The sequence below is a fragment of the Sphaerodactylus townsendi genome, linkage group LG11, assembly GCF_021028975.2.
Source record: "Sphaerodactylus townsendi isolate TG3544 linkage group LG11, MPM_Stown_v2.3, whole genome shotgun sequence".
NCBI classification, from domain to species: domain Eukaryota; kingdom Metazoa; phylum Chordata; class Lepidosauria; order Squamata; family Sphaerodactylidae; genus Sphaerodactylus; species Sphaerodactylus townsendi.
The window spans coordinates 62462427-62479924 of NC_059435.1; the positions used below are offsets into that span (position 1 = coordinate 62462427).

Here is a 17498-nt window from a genome sequence, read left to right on the forward strand (position 1 = left end):
GTAATGACATGGTGCTTGCACAACGGACTACCTTTACCTAACGATTTTACAATCAGTGTATCAGCCTACTATTACATGGACACACAGCAGAACATGGCGATAATTATCTGGTTTGAATGGAAAGAGGAAAATTCGATTTTATTATCTATTTATGTATTGAAACATTTATGTCCTGTTTTTCTCCTTGGTCCAAGGCAGCTTACAATAATAGTTAAAAACATTGGGATATGATTGAAGTCTATAAAATTATGCATGGGGTAGAAAATGTTGACAGAGAGAAATTTTTCTCTCTTTCTCACAATACTAGAACCAGGGGGCATCCATTGAAAATGCTGGGGGGAAGAATTAGGCCTAATAAAAGGAAACACTTCTTCACGCAACGTGTGATTGGTGTTTGGAATATGCTGCCACAGGAGGTGGTGATGGCCCCTAACCTGGATAGCTTTAAAAGGGGCTTGGACAGATTTATGGAGGAGAAGTCGATCTATGGCTACCAATCTTGATCCTCCTTGATCTGAGATTGCAAATGCCTTAGCAGACCAGGAGCTCGGAAGCAGCAGCAGCAGCAGGCCATTGCTTTCACATCCTGCATGTGAGCTCCCAAAGGCACCTGGTGGGCCACTGTGAGTAGAAGAGTGCTGGACTAGATGGTCTGATCCAGCAGGCTTGTTCTTATGTTCTTATTTTTGGTTAAAACCAGAATAAAATAGCAATCCCCAAATCTCTCTCTCCCCCCACCCTAAGAGGTGCTTGCCGTTCAAATCCCCTGGAAAACTTGGACAAAGGAGCAGGCCTTGCAGAAGCGCTCCAAGGGGGAGTGGCCCCATCTCCTTTTCAGGGAACCCATTCCACAGAATTGAGGCCACAGTAGAAAAGACCTGGATTGTGGTCAATGCCAGATGGGCCACCCTAAGTCCCCTTCCACACATGCAGAATAATGCACTTTCAATCCATTTTCAATGTACTTTGCAGCTCGATTTTACTATGCAGAATTGCAAAATCCACTTGGCAACAATTGTAAAAGTGGATTGAAAATGTATTATTCTGCATGTGTGGAAGGGGCCTACGTATGTGGTTCAATAGCAAGCAGATCGCTGACTGATTATCGTAGTTGGCATGTAGGGATATAAGGAGATGGTCCTTCAAACAGTAAAGTGAACCTTGAACAATTATGTTCGTTAGATGTATAAAGGATGCCACAGCTTCCATACCTTAAGCCACTGTGTTAAAGAGACAGTTTCGTTGGCCCAACTTATCTCAACCTGCCTTTCTTGTAAATCTTTAACTGCAATAAATAAATGCAGGCTGCAATTGTACGCAAACTTCCTTGGAAATGTGCTCCATTGAATTGACAGCAATTACTCAAGAGAAAATACTATTACAATAATTTCCCCCTATCTAGAGCCCTGGACAGATTGCCTCGCTATGTTGGAAGGAGTCAGTGAGGTTAAACCTTCTGATATGAAAGGGGGGAAGAGAGGCCTTGCTCCCTGTAAGCCGAGCACACACCGAATTGGTGTTATGCAGTTTAGATGACGGCTGGCAGGCAGGGGGATCTCCTGCAGGCGGCTCAGTTCCGCGCAATTCCCTACAGCATTTAGAGGGACTATTGGGGGGAGTTTTTAAAGCAGGTAAGATATAGAAGCTGCATTGAGAACTGATAATGTCACTAATACATCCCAGCCCAATCCTATGGAGGTTCTCACACTCCCTGGTAAGCATAGTAGGATTGACTTATTGTAACTCTGTTTCACATAAAGATGTTAGTTTGGTCGGTTGAGGTGCAATAGCTGAGAAAACTGTATGCTTTTACATTAGAACAGTGGTTCTCAACCTTAAGAACATAAGAACATAAGAACTGGCCTGCTGGATCAGACCAGAGTCCATCTAGTCCAGCACTCTGCTACTCGCAGTGGCCCACCAGGTGCCTTTGGGAGCTCACGTGCAGGAGGTGAAAGCAATGGCCTTCTGCTGCTGCTGCTCTTGAGCACCTGGTCTGCTAAGGCATTTGCAATCTGAGATCAAGGCAGATCAAGACTGGTAGCCATAGATCGACTTCTCCTCCATAAATCTGTCCAAGCCCCTTTTAAAGCTATCCAGGCTAGTGGCCATCACCACCTCCTATGGCCGCATATTCCAAACACCAATCACACGCTTGTGTGGAGAAGTGTTTCCTTTTATTAGTCCTAATTCTTCCCCCCAGCATTTTCAATGAATGCCCCCTGGTTCTAGTATTGTGAGAAAGAGAGAAAAATTTCTCTCTGTCAACATTTTCTACCCCATGCATAATTTTATAGACTTCAATCATATCCCCCCTCAGACGTCTCCTCTCCAAACTAAAGAGTCCCAAACGCTGCAGCCTCTCCTCATAAGGAAGGTGCTCCAATCCTTCAATTATCCTCGTTGCCCTTCTCTGCACTTTTTCTACCTTCCTAATGCCGCGACCCTTAAATACAGTTCCTCATATTGTGGTGACCCCCAACCCTAACATTTATCCATTTTACAGATGGAGAACACTGATGCAGAGTCTTAGGCGACCCCTGTGAAAGGGTCGTTCGACCCCCAATGGGGTCCCGACCCCCAGGTTGAGAACCACTGCATTAGAATATAGTCCTGAACAAATATGAGAATTGTCATTCATTTTTACCCACTGCCTGTGCCAAGACAATTTTTTGTGCATTATTGAACATGGTACGTTGATACATGCACATTCATGCCAAAATGTATTTTTACTTTCAAACAGATGGGGAGAGCGAGGCTTGACAGGCACTAGGACCCAGCCGGAGAATTCTGCAACAAAGAAGGTCCAGCATGCTTTGTTTTGTGGCAGAGGAATATACAATCTACTAACTTCTTTATGTGAAACAGAATTTAATATGCATAATGGCAGTGAGATGGGGGAATTTTTGTTCAAAATGTGCTAATGAAATGGCAGAATACCGCTGGTGCAAAGGCCAAGCTATATAACATTGTTGTCTAGATGGATTTTCCCCATAAATGAAGGAACGCTGATATGTGCATTTAATTTTGTAAGAGGCAAAACAGGATGAAAACATCTAGTTGGCCCTGGTGCCTATCTGAGATGGTTGGCGGTCAAACTGTCCAGTTACACTATCACCTTTCCCTTCCACAACTTAGCAAATTACTGTCAACAGCAGCCATGGTCAGGATATTCCGATACTCTGTAAAGCACAGCAAACTGGCTCATCGTGTGTAGATGTACTCCAGACCACCATGTTTACAAAGTCAAGATTCCACACCCTAAACAGGCAGAATCAAAACAATCCTCTGGGGTAGAGATCAAGGGCTTGAACATCTGCTCCAGAAGGTGGAAGACACCAGCCTTATATGACCTAAGATGAGTGCAGGACACAATTTCCTACTGAGGTTCCTCCGCTCAGCAAACCCCATTCTCCTCAGGGCCCCAAATTTCCAACAACCTGGAGTTGGCAACCCCGAAGATGCCTTATATACCCGGTCTATCTAAAACCAGTATCATTTCTTCGCCCTCGTGACGCCTTTTCAGGCTCACAGGCAGAGATCCTGACTACTGGATCCCCTTAAGCGAAGACGCTGGGATCGAACCCGGGGCTTGCAGCACTGAGATGCATCCCTCCTCTTCCGCCCCCAACCTCTGGGGCTTGCTGGCCGCCCCACTCAGAGGCCGTGAGCCCCGGCACCTTCCCCCTGAAGCTTGCAGAGGGAGGAAACCCAAAGCAGCTGCCTGCAGATTGCAACGCAGATTGCAAGCAGCTGGCTGCAGGCTGGCGACGCATGAGCTGTTGCAGGCCGGGTGCTGCTGCTGCTGCTGCTGCTTTTCCCCGTCAGCCAGTTTCCTTCCAGGGCAGCAAGAAAGAAGGAGGTGCTGCCGCCGCCGCCGCAGGTCCTTGGAGGAATTCCCTTCGGCCTGCAGGAATCCCCTTCCTCGGGCTCCTCTCCCCAGCAGGACAGCAACCTGGGCTTCCCCTCGACGTGCACAAGCAAGGCGAACTCCCCGCTTGTCCGCTCTCCCGAGCTCGCCGCTCCCACCCCCTTGAACCGGAACCGTTTTTGCGGCTGCAACGTTACTTACTGCCGCCGCCGCCTCCTCCTCCTCCTCCTCTCGGCTGGTTAGGTGGAGGGGGAGGAAGATCAAGAGGGAGAGCCCCAGGGGGGGAGGGCGGCAGCCATGGGGCTGCGGTTGCAGCAGCAGCAGCAACCGGCTATGCAGCGCCGCATGCCAGGGCAGGATGATTGAACGGCGCGGGCTTGCATGAGTCTGGACGGAGGGCGAGCGGTCGGGGAGCCTGGCGGGCGCCGGCATCTTGTCCCCCAGCGGTGCTTGTCGTTTTCCTGGCCGCCGCTGATGGCTTTTCGTCGCCGCGGGTGACTGCCGCCTCCCCGTCTCCTTTCCCCCCGGATTCCCCCCTGCTTGGCTACAGCCTCTTGGCTGGCCGGCCCCGGCGGCGGCGGCGGCGGCGATGGGGAACACGACCTCCTGCTGCGTGTCGTCCAGCCCCAAGCTGCGGAGGAATGCCCATTCCCGGCTGGAGTCCTACCGCCCCGACACGGAGCTGAGCCGAGAGGACACGGGTTGCAACCTGCAGCACATCAGCGACAGGGAGAACATTGACGGTAAGGATGCAAGGGGGTGAGATGGGTGCAGAGTTAACAGGAAGCAGGGAGATCTTCCCTTATTTCTTCCCTTCCATACTGAAACCAAAGGCACCCCCCAACTGAAAGTATTAAGGAAGTTGATAACAACTTGAGCCGTTTGATATTTTTTTAATGGTCTTCAGCGCCAGAGATGAGCCTGGGGACATGGCAACAGTGATGCAGAGCATGAGCAGAGTGCTGTTGATTTTTGTTGTCCTGGGTGTCAAGTGTTTAATCTGGGGGCATGGGAACGGCATGCTTCTTAAGCGTGTGCAAAGTGCGACCTGGCCAAGTGTTTCATCTGGGGGCGTAGGTACAGTGTGCTTCTTAAGCATGTGCAAAGTGTGACCTGGCAAAGTGTTTAATCTGTGGGCATGGGTATGGTGGGCCTCTTAAACATGTGCAAAGTGTGACCTGGGCCTACCAGATGACTTGAGGCATTGATTATTTTTCCTTTAGGAGACTGAGATTTGCTGGAGTATGTGTGATTGGTGCCCTGTTAACATGAGGAGAATGTATCCTGGACTCATCTATGGTCTTAGGTTTCTGGTGTCTGTTAAAAGGGTGCAGTTTGCCTTATGTGGATTGACTGGATATGGCTCTTCCACAGGGCAGTGAGCTGCGTCCTCTCATTTGCTAGGAAATAGTGACACGGAAAATTTTAGTCCCGAGGCATATTTGGGCATCTCACATGCCTTATGTTGCACCCTGTTCTGTGGCAGAGGCCATGTAAAAAGGCCTTTGTTTTACATCAACTTAACCCAGAAACATGCCATTATTCAAAAATCAGGGCCACTGTTTTCCTCATGCTGGACAGCTTAGTCATTGTTTTGTTGTGTTTCCTCACATGGGGTTTACTGGCTGAGCAGGGGAGGCCTATTTTTGTGGAGGTAATTGCCCTGGCACATCCTCCCAGTTCATTCAGGGTCCAGCTTTGGGGCATATTTGATTTGCTTCATTAACAGAACTGGGAAAAAACTCTGGTATCTCCTCCCAACTGCTAAAGGGAGCAGGGGAAATATCCTTCATAGTCAGAGGGATCCCTGCAGTATGTGGGCAAGTGGATAGGAGGATGCAGTCCCTAATGTTCCTTCTCTTTTCTCCCCTGTATGGTTATGAGGGGCAGAACTTCCCCGCTAAAGAACAGCGATGGAATGGTGCAATCCAAAGAAATATATAATTTTTAATTTTGATGGGAAGAGGTACTTTGCTGAGGCTTTCCTACTTTTGGCTGCTTGTTGGGGGAAAAGCAATTGTGGGGAAACCTTAACGTACTTTGCAAGTTGAGCACTGAAAAAATTATCACCAAGGGCTAGTAAAAACCTGACCCCATCCTGAGTTGGGGGAAGGGAAAAAGACACTATAATCCTCCTCATCTTCCTCCCTCATCTCTTCAAGCACACAATGAATGTACCCCCTCTCCACATGACCTCTGGATTGGCATGGCTGAAATCTTCCCTTCATCACCTCAGTAGAGTAGTCATAATGCCATTAGGACAGAGAAATTTACATGCATTTTTCAGGGGGTAGCAATCCACGTGAAAGTGGTAACATCTAAAAGGGTTTTATTTTGCTTTGGGTGTTTGCCCACTTCATGCTGGTGCCATTCTGTGAAGCTCGTGGCGTGTGGTTCTGGGATGCTCGTGGCACGTGGTACTGATGAGGGTGTGTGAAATGCACGTAGTAAGAAGTTTCTAAATTGCTGTCACCCTGGCTGTTGTGTGCTGTGTTGTTCTGGGAAAGCCCTTTGGGGAGATGGTTGTGTGAAACTCTTTGAGATTTACTACTTCCTTATCTGATGCATCTGTATGTCAGCAGTTCTGTGGTTACATTCAGGCTGGTTATGAACAATTTAATGCATCACACACGACAGGGGAGGGAAGAGGGTCTGGAAAGGAAGAGGAGAACAACAAAGAGGACTGATGTTCAGAAAATATGCTATTTGTTTCATAACAGCCAGACTGAATGGTTGTTTCAAGAGATGGCTGTGGGCAAGCACAGAGTCTGTTAGTCCCACATTGGCCCATGCAGGGGCGCAGCCAGGTGGAATGTGATTTCTTTTCATGTTTTCAGTTGGTTCCAAACAGTTGCTTCCTTGCCTAAGGAAACTGGATTACTTTTTATCAGTAGGCCCACATGTTCCCAGGTAACAAATGTCCATCATTATTATCTTATCTTTTATGGAGCATATTCAAAACAAGAGTGTCTAGTTTCTTCTCTTCCACTATGATAATGTATATGCCCATTCTGCAGCCTGTAGCATACAAAAGGGCTACAGTTATTTTTTTGATAGTGTATGTGTAAAGAAGCAGATTTAGGAATTGCAGTTGATACAAATGTAGGGATCATAATTCCCATCAGCCCCTACCAGCATGGCCAATTGGCCATGCTGACAGAGGCTGATGGGAATTGTAGTTCCTGAACATCTGGAGAGCCGCAGGTTCCCTACCCCTGATCTAGATAGAGATATGCTGGGACCTTCATTGACGTTCTTAAGCGCTATGCTGGTTGGGACTTCATCTTGGAAACCTGTCCATTTTGTTTTGGACGTAAACTGTGATGTGTCAGAGATTTGAGCTGGTGTTTGCGGGGTGTTGTTTTTGTGATGTGTCGTAGTAGAAGCAGAATGTGCTGTGAAATGACATTTCTTTAATAAGTTTCGACAGCCACAGAATTTGTGTGGATAACTGCTGTGTTTTCCTAGTGCCAGCTGACAAGGAACCTTGTTTAAAGAAGTAAACACATGCGCTTGGAGAGCTGTTTGGAAACTGGGAGAAATCCTGATGTCAAATCAACAGCATTTTCCTTGCATTAGCTAACTTGGATCCAGTCAGTTTTTTAAAAAATAAAATGTTGAAGTGTGTGTGTTTTCCTGTTTGACTTGACAAGACATATTGGGTGCATTTTAACCTTGTTTTAATCCTTTTTTGGGGGGAATTGTAACAGTAAACAAGGGGGAAACATCCATAAACACATGGCTAATGGAACGGTTTGATTGACGACAGTTGAATGATTAACCCTTAGAGATTAATACTTGCGTGGTAATATCAGAACTGTCCAGATCAAATATCTACCTATCTTTCAAACCACTATGATTAGTGATTTTAGCTGCACAGTATTTATTTAGCTCTGCTCAAAGCAAAGTGGGAGTCATGATTTTTTTGTGTCCTCTGTGTATAAAATCTGTGCTTGGCTTGACCTCTTGGCAGAACTCATAGAGCATTCTGACTCACGTTGAACTCAGTCACACATAAGGGTGTGGTGTGTCCTCTCTGCCCTGCTAATAAATTCTTCTTGTTTGTTTGCATGTGAGATAATTAACACTAGTAGTAAATCTATGTAAAGGAGAAAAAAATTAAAACTTATTATGGGATGATGCACTAATTTTCACCCCATTAAAATGGCACTACAAAATTGGAACATTTCCTGGACGTAATATAGTTTTTCAAATCTTACTGTTTTATAAAAATGAATGTCTTTTCAGTGTCTGATACAGAGAGGCTTAAGGGCTTGATATTTATCAAGTAGACTGAAGTGAATTAATCTTTGAGTACGGAATGGTATTTGAAAAGTTTAGTGCCGTGTACACCTCATTGCGCAGTTGTAGCTGTTGGTGGAGGCCTCGTGGTTGAAGACATAAAGGTGATTACACAGTGTGATGAGGCAATTACTCTTCCTTGTGCGATTGTTTGAAAGGCTGTGATGTCGGAAGGGTCTATGTTTCCTGCTACAATTGCTCTATCTCCTGAAAGAAAAAAGTAATATCTCTTGGCCTTCTTGGGTTCAGATTTCATGCACGTTCCTATAACAGTTGGTTTGTCTGAATGACTGGCCTTTATCAGTCATCCCTGTTGGTGTTTTCTGTTGTTTTGCAATGAATTGCTTGAGTAAATAAGAGGGCAGAGATGCAAGCATGTTTTATAGATTTTCACTAGATAACAAATAAATTTATACTAAATATAAACATGTGACTCCAGCAGTTAAATCTTGCTTGACTGAATGAAGCAGGGACTTGTAAAATCCGAACACTCTCCCACATTCACTGTCATGTCCAAGAAGTTTAGATTTACTTCATCTACTTTTTTCATAATTATGTTTTCCATAATGATTTGTTGTGAAAAGTGTAGGAATAGCAGTGGTACATTAATGCAAGCCAGTTTTGCCTTCTGTGAACAGTTAGCTTTCTATTAATTCTTTTAGTTGCAGGATTAATAACAGTTTGAAACTGGCTAAAACATCTTTAAAACACTCTTACATGTTCTCAGATGTAGTGCTGGCTAGTTGATGTTCCAGATTACGAGTAAGCATTTTGACCTGCAATGATGCTGTAACTTGTGACATTAACACAACATCACAAGCAGTGGTGGGATTCAGCAGGTTCGCACCACTTCGACAGAACCGGTTGTTAAAATGCTGCTTGTAAACAAGCAGTTGTTAAATTATTTGAATCCCTCCACCAGAACCGGTTGTTAAATTATTTGAATCCCACCACTGATCACAAGTTGATCTAGGATGTTGTATTCTTTGAATGATGGCAGCTGTATTTTATTTGGGGTTGGTGAGGAACCATTCATAACATAAGAATTTGAACTCAAATGTCTCCCCTCTTCATGCTGTTCCAGTGAAGCACTAATGTGGTTCGATCACATCTTTCATTGTCGGTTCCAGATCAGAAAACTGTATCCCACATAAATGCACTGCTAATAAACGCGGTGCAGCCTCCTTTCTATGGCATGTTGACCGCGTGCTAAATTGTCTGGGCACGGTGGATGAATACAGTGGACTGTTTTGCAAAGTGATTTATTTGCTCGACATGGTAGTTTATTTTATTTTGCATGATGCGTGAGAACCTTTTAGATCAAAGGCAGAATTGTATAGGAGCTTTCAGGCTGAGCACGTGTGTGTGAGAGAAAAGTGCATTTTTTTTGCTGTTGTGTGGCTTGCTTGAAGAATGTTTCCTAGAAGATATTCTGTTGTATTGTTTTGAAGAGTATTTTGTGTGTGTGTGTGTATGTATACCATGTTTAAAGCATCACTGAACTTTACATAATAGTACATTTATTAACTTCTACACCTTAAATTTCTCCCAATGGGAACCTGGAAAGTTTTCTTATCTGGCATTTGATTATCCAGAATTCTCAGTCAACTGGCATCACCTAGACAGCAAGCTCCATCATCATGCACTGAATCTTTGGGTGCGTATGCCCCCTCCTTCCACCTCTCCATCTGGCCAGCCTAATGCTTCTGGCTCATGTTGAACTTCTGACAGCCAGAACTGCCAATTAATGGCTTATTGGAGTATGTCCTTTTGCCCAAAGCCTGCCTTGAGTTGTTGAGAGTCAGCGCTGTCTAGAGGTTCATGGACAGCTTACCTGCTTGCTTGCCTGAATTGCTCTGTGGATTGGGAACTGGGAAGTGTCCCTTCAGATGTGAGCATTGTCACCATGATACTCCCAATGAGTTGGCGTTTGGTGACTGTGTATGTATCTTGGTAGGGGATAGCTTAGAACAGTGGTGGCGAACCTTTGGCACTTCAGATGTTATGGACTACAATTCCCATTAGCCAATTGGCCATGCTGGCAGGGGCTGATGGGAATTGTAGTCCATAACATCTGGAGTGCCAAAGGTTCGCCACCACAGGCTTAGAAGAATAAGCTTGAGTATCTGGCTGTATTGATGATGATGAAGAAGAGTTTTGTTTTATATCCCGCTTTCTCTCCTGTATGGAGTGTCAAGGTACCTTACAAATATACCTTTTCCCTACCTCAGAACAGACACCTTGTGAGGTAGGTGGGGCTGAGAGTTCTGAGAGAACTGTGACCAGTCCAAAGTTACCCAGCAGGCTTCATGTAGAGGAGTGGAGAAACAAATCCAGTTTGCCAGATAAGGGTCCTCCACTCATGTGAAGGAGTGGGGAATCAAACCCAGATCTCCAGAGTCCACCTGCTCCTAATCACTATGCCATGCTGGCTCTCATTCCAGTGAGTGCTGGTTAATAAATTATTTACTGTGCAGTGTGTCATAAATGGTGCAATATATTGTTAAACAAGATTTGTATAGTTCTAGGACAGATTGACATAGTGAGATAAGATAGAAACTTTTCAGACTGAAGCAACCTGGTTATGAGAGTGACTTCCTTCTCTGGAAATATGAACCTTTCTTAGTTTACAATATTTGCACATTTCCTTGACTCAGTTAAATAAGTTTCAGTCGTACTAAAAAGAACTTGCGGTTTTAAAAAATTTGAAGATCTGAGTTAGGCACGTGTAGGTGAGGTAGGTCCATAATATTGAAGAACTACCTTTTGCAAAAACCATGTGAAAATAATAGGCTATTTAGGGGTCAAAGCATACTCTTGTTGGGGTTTCTAGCGAATAGAGTTCTCCAATGCTGCATGATATGATTGCATCACTGTGTTTCCAGTTGAAATCTGTGTTACTTGAAACAGTAGATTAACCTACAGAGAATCAATGAAAAGCCACTGTGTAAAGTAGCATTTCCCACTTTGGTTGTAATTATGCTCATACAACAATTGTGCTGGGGTCTGAAGCAGACTTACTGTATATACTTGAGTATAAGTCGACCCGCATATAAGTCGAGGCACCTAATTTTACCACAAAAAATTGGGAAAACTTATTGACTCGCGTATAAGTCGAGGGTGGGAAATGCAGCAGCTACTGGTAAATTTCAAAAATAAAAATAGATACCAATAAAATTACATTGAGCCATCAGTAGGTTAAATGTTTTTGAATATTTATTTCAAAGAGAAACAGTAAACTAGCTCTGTAAGTGGAAAACAGGGTCAACAAGAACAATATGATACCAACAATAACTTTAAAAGTACAAAAAACGTAGCTTTTTTGTAAGGAAGGATTTTTAACAATGGATCTTACAATAAAAACTGGAATGTACATGCCTGTTCACTGTGACTCAAAACTACCCTGCTTTTTTAAAAAAATAGTTCATTATTTTTAGTGTGCATATTTTTAAAATTGCTCATGGCAGGTGTCATTTTAGAAGGAACATTCACACAACCTGTCAGGAGAAGAATGTTTATGTTAGCAGTACCAACATTTCAGAGTATCTTTAGGAGACCCTCCTGATGATACCACCCAGGTTTGGTGAAGTTTGGTTCAGGGGGTCCAAAGTTATGGACCCTCAAAAGGGTAGCCCCATCTACTATTAGCTTCCATTGGAAACCATGGGGGATGGGAGCACCCACTTTGGGGATCCATAACTTTGGACCCCCTGAAGCAAACATCACCAAACCTGGCTGGTATCAGCAAGAGATTATCCTGATGATACCACCCAGGTGTAGTGAAGTTTGGTTCAAGGGGTCCAAAGTTATGGACCCTCAAAATGTAGCCCCATCTACTATTCGCTGCCATTGGAAACAATGGGGGATGGGGCACCCCCTTTTGGGGGTCCATAACTTTGGACCCCCTGAACCAAACTTTACCAAACTTGGCTGGTATCATCAGGAGTGTCACCTGATGATACCCTGAAATTCTGGTGCCGCTAGCTTAAAAACTGCGCCCCCTGGCGGCCGACAAAGTAAAAACCCTAAAATATTTTTAAAAATACACCTAACTGGTATATAAGTCGAGGGGGGCTTTTTCTGCACAAAAAATGTGCTGAAAAACTTGACTTATACACGGGTATATATGGTAAACCTTTGCTTTCTTTCACATGGGAACTGGCAGCGTTGAGGGTGCTGCCAACCTTTTACCAGATGTGTACCTGCTAGAGGGACATATGGGGACAAATGTCCCCGGGCGCAGGCAATCTAATAACGTGGGGGCGGAAAATTGGAAAAATAAGGTCTTGCCCTGGGCTCCATGGAGGGCAGGGGCGGAAAACTCTGGTCTTGCCCTGGCTGCCATTTTCTGCTGGTACATCTTCCCCTTTGTCAGTCCTGCCCATTGATGGGTGTACGCCCTGTGCATCTGAGTAAGTGAGCAGCAATGCTTAGTCAGTTGTTGTGTTACTCCTTTGTTTGTGTTAACTTCTTGTAGATGTCGTTTAAATAAAACAAATTATATATAATGTTATATGGTTGCATCTGATAGTTACTGGAAAGCCTGGAGGAAACAGAAAAACTGAAGAGTGAAGGTAGCAAATTAATACTGGGGAAGGTAGCAAATTAATACCGGAACAAGATTTATGCCTTTCATGGAATTTCCCTTTGTGCCGTTACTAATTCAGCAACTTAGATTCTGGTGTCTCTTTGTTCTCGCATTCCTGAGACCTCTTTACAGTTTCTGTGTAATCAGTAACAGAATGTTTGTTGGCTCTTCACAAGAGTTTGGGAAGAGTTTGTGATATTCACTTTCAGATACTTGTACATAAGGTTTAATACAGCAAGGCCGAATTGGTAAAACCTGGTTAAGGGACTACATTACGGCATTTCAAAAAACGTGTGTTGGATCCAGCCAACTTCTTTGCTTAATTTCACCCAACCTCATCTCATTCCCTTCTTTACTTCAGGCAGGTCTTATGGTCGAGCCCTCCGGGGAAGAGGCGGCCTATACAGCTAAAATATAAATAAATAAATAAATATAAAAGGGGACTCCCCCCAAATGGGAAAGCTGTGTGGATCTAGCCTTTTGTTTTGAAAAACCAGTTTAATTTTGGGATCGTTTTCTAATTTCTTTCTTGTTACGATGTGATTTTTATATTATAGCTGGTGTTAGATTTATGGTGATTGTTATTTGGGGCGAGGGATTGGGCAAGGAAGAGGAATCAGAGTCACTTCTCCATCAACTCTTTGAATTCCGGAGCTGCAGAGGTCGTAGCATATTCATTTTGCTCAGTGGAAAAACTTTGCATTTTGCTGTGGGCAAGGTTATTGGCAATGAGAATATCAAGAGAACTCCAGTTTCCTTTCCTTGATGCTGGGATAGTGCTTCTGCTCTCTTTTAAGTAAGAATAATGATTCCTTCGGAGCTCCACTGATAGCCCCCCTCCCTTCTCCATTAATCACAGCTGCAAGCTAATGAAGACAGATGTGTAGTGAAATCCTAAAGCCATTGACCTCAGTGGACTTAGAAAGGTATGACTCTGTTTAGGATTTCATATGACAGTCTCTGAGATTGTGCCAGCATATCCACTTTAGTCTTGGAGGTGTCTTTGGTTGAACGATCTGGATTGCATTCGCCATAGTTCACTGTCTATTATATTTTAAAATATTTATACCCCACCTTTCTGTAAAACAAATATTCATGTTAATGCCTACATTCTGGGTTTGTGCTGCTCTATGTTTGTTCACATTCTGTAAATGTTTTTTATTAAAACCTCGGAAGTAATAGACCCGTGAAGGGGTTGAAGGCACAAAAATGTCAGCAAGGACATGTAGAAGTCTTCCATGAGAGTACTCTGCCTTATTTTACCCTCCCTCCAAGGAGTTAAAAAGTACCCCCCTCTGGTCCTATGAAGTAGCTCAGTAACGGGCAAAGGTCATCAAGCAACCTGTTGGTGTTAAGCAGGGGTTTTATTTATTTCAGTGGATAAGCCCTCTTTCCCGTTACAGGGTTCATTTTCATGCACCCAATTCTTGCCAGAATATAGAACTGCCTTGGTCTAGTTTGTGTTTGGATGGAACAAGGGGCATATCTGTAGAAAATGGCACCCAGGACAAATACTTGCCCCTCCCCCAACTCTGTGTGTAGTTCAGGAGCTGGCACGCTGTTCAATGCTGGGCTCAGCTTGGCCAGGTCCAGCTTTAAACGTAAAGCTTGACCTAGCCAGGCTGAACTCAGCATCGGACTGAGCAGTTGCTTTGCCTGGCTCCAGCTTTATACTGCTGACTCCGCCCCCAAGCTCCACCTCCAAAAGTCAGACTTGAAGCCTGCAGGTTAAAGCTTGACCCAGCCAAGCTGAGCTCAGCGTTGAACAGGCATGCCTCCCGCCCCGCAAACGCCATGTGGTGTTCGGGGTGGGGTGAGCCCCCTTGAAAGCTGAGTTCAGTCTGCTGATTTCAGCAGTCAACTATGTACCCTGTCCCCGAACGCCACATGGAGTTTGGGGTGGGCACAGCTCAATGGTGGTGGTTCAGAGGCTGCGGTGCGGTGTAGGCTGTTGCACCCTTCAAGGGATATTGCGCAAGAAATGTGACATACTTTTCTCCACCCTAGTTCTACCTCTGAATGGAACAATGCAAGATCTCTCCTGCATTGACCATGTGAACTTTCATTGTTTTAGCCTTCCGCAATGCGAGGCCTCTTGTATAGTTCTGTCTCCATTCATTTAATACCATGAATGAAGGGAGCTTCTTTGTACTGGGTAAGACCATTGCTCCACGCAGGCCGGTACTGTCTCTTCTTTCTGGCTGCTGTCTTTCACGGACTTTACTGTCTGAGATCCCTGGAAACGAAACGTCTACAAGCAAGCCATATACTCTGCCACTGTGCTGTATCCCCTTTCTTGAATAGTTCCTGGCTTGTGATTAAATTTGCTCAAGACATTGTGCCTCCTGGCTCTTGGGCAGAGGTCCGAACATGCCTGCTGGATGGCAGCGGTCAAACCCATTCTTATTCATGTCTCAGTGTCTGCCAACTCGGCTAGCAATGAGAAGGAGTATGACACGGTCAATTGGCTGGTATACCAGTCCCGGCAGCCACATTGCTGCCCTGTAGCAGCTGTGCCTGCCAGCCACTCTGCTTTCAGCACTGTTGCTTTATTTTGAAATGGTTTGCTCTGTGCAGGCTGTCTCTTGCACATGTTGGGTGTGTGTGACGCTTGCAAGAAATTGCAGAAAACTGGCAGGGCGTCCTTTGGTCCTTGGAGTAATGGCCATTCCTCCTTTTCCTAGGGACTGTGAACACATCAGAGGGCTGGTGGTGTCAGTAGAATGATTGCTGATGTCCCTCTCTTGTTCAGTCAAGGCTGGAAAGTACATCAATCCCTCCCACTTCCTGGCCCCATCATATATCTTTCCTCCCTTTTCGGGTAAACTGGGGTGATTTTTGCATTAATCTCATTACTGAAAACAGCTGCCACTAGAATATGAGAGCGATTGCTGCTGGTGCTGCGCTGAGTAGGTGCCACAAATGGCAGGGGACTTCTCTGTTGCAAATGCATCCAGTGATCCCTGGCGTGATAAGCAAAGCAAATGGATTGGGTACTAGTCCCAGTTCCCTCTTCCAGGGATGTATGTGTTTTGCAGTGGGTGATTAACATGAAAATGAGTCCTTGGTTATGTTCTGTGTATGTTAGAGAACAAAGAGGAACCCACAAGGACCCACAAGTATGTTAGAGAACAAAGAGGAACCCACAAGGAACCCACAAGGAGGCATCTCATTTCCCTCTCTCCGGCTATTTTCTCTGTCCCTTTCCTGAAAGCCCCCATAGCCTCCTGCTTCCTTCTCTCTCCTTCTACTGTTGCCAAGCTCTAGGTGAGGCCTAGCGATCACCTGGAATTACAGCAGATCTTTCAGCTACAGAGATCAGTTCCTCTTTATGGTTGCCACCTCCAGGCTGGGAAATTCCTGGAGATTTAGATATGGAACCTTGAGAGGGAAGCAACCTCAGCAGGTTAAAAAGTCATAGACTACACCCTCCAAAGCTGCCATTTTCATGACGGGAACTGATTTATTTCCCAGCCATCAGCCAGTCTACCTTTGTCTGTCCCCCTAAGTTGTCTCCACCCCCTGCAGCCTCTATCCAGGAAACTGTTGCCAGGTTTTGTGGTTTTGACCATCAGGTCAGACCCACTTGCATGACATGAAACCGTCAAAGACTTGTGGAGTGGCACCTCACTTTTCCTTCTATTTTCTTTCCACATTATTTCCTCTTACATTCCCTTGAGTCATCCTCTTCTTATCCATTCTCAAACCTACCTTTATCTACCTCTGTCTTCAGCTGTGTTTATTATATATTTGCCTCATTTTTATCTCATCTTTCTTTATGGTGAGGACCAAAGCAGCTTATTGCATTATTCTTCTCTCTTCCTTTTTATCCCCACAGCAACCTTTTGAGGTAGGCTAGGCTTAAAGTAAGCGACTGGTCCAAAGTCACCCCATGAGCTTCCACAGTAAAATGGGGATTCGAACCTGGGTCTCCCGGATCCTATTCTGAAGCCCTAACTGCTTCACCGCACAGGTTTTCACAGAGTGGCTGCCATTGAACAGTAGCAGGCAACCAGCCCTAGTTGAGTTATGCAAGTTGGCTGATATCAAGTCGCCCACAGGTTGGTGTCAGGAGAGAATCTATTTTGTTTGCTGGAAGCCTTGAGTGAAAAATCCTTTTTCTGTTCTCATGATCTCGGAGGGTTCAGAAAGTAGGTGTCTTTAATTGGGAATGAATGTACTGTCTCTACAAGGTTATAATGCTTGTTAGAGGGGATGGAATCATCTTCATTAATTCCAGCCAGCTGGAACGGGTAGGGAGAGGTAGATCCAATCTTCATCTGGAACTTTGTGATCAAGGTGTACCATGACTGATTAATCAATGATCACTTGATATGGCCAGTCCGAACCATAAATTAGTTCTATCAATGTTAGCAATTCCTTCTACTTCCTTGTCCTATGCTGTGCCTTCCACTCGGCTTGAGAATTCTGTTGGAACTTTTCACATGTACTGAAGGTAACTAGTACCTTTTGCCGGCAAGTATTTCTTTCTGGCATGTAGACTTTAGCTTTGTTGTTATATTCGTGTAACTGAATTGCACCTTGATTTTGTGTTCACTGTTACGTTTTTAAACCTATGTTTTACTTCCTTTCCTTAACAGAATTTTAAATATATATATATATTGGTGTCTTGCTTTTGCTACCACACAAAGGTGTGGTTGTTACCACCCCTCCCCCTCCCTCCCCTCCCTTGCATGCCACCCCATCCCCTCCCCTCCCTTCGCTAGGGTGGGTGGG

At 44.8% G+C, this 17498-nt stretch overlaps 1 protein-coding gene across 2 annotated transcripts in view; it reads left to right on the forward strand.

The window, feature by feature from the left end:
- Positions 1-3837: 3837 nt before the first annotated feature.
- Positions 3838-17498, forward strand: part of CCNY (cyclin Y) — a 111858-nt gene continuing 98197 nt past the window's right edge. For both annotated transcript variants that reach the window (XR_007245772.1, XM_048511170.1), the window contains exon 1: positions 3838-4614. Coding sequence is in view for 1 of the 2 variants with exons in the window: in XM_048511170.1 (XP_048367127.1) it covers positions 4461-4614 (154 nt within the window). In the remaining variant the exon portion in view is untranslated. The remainder of the gene's footprint in view (positions 4615-17498) is intronic.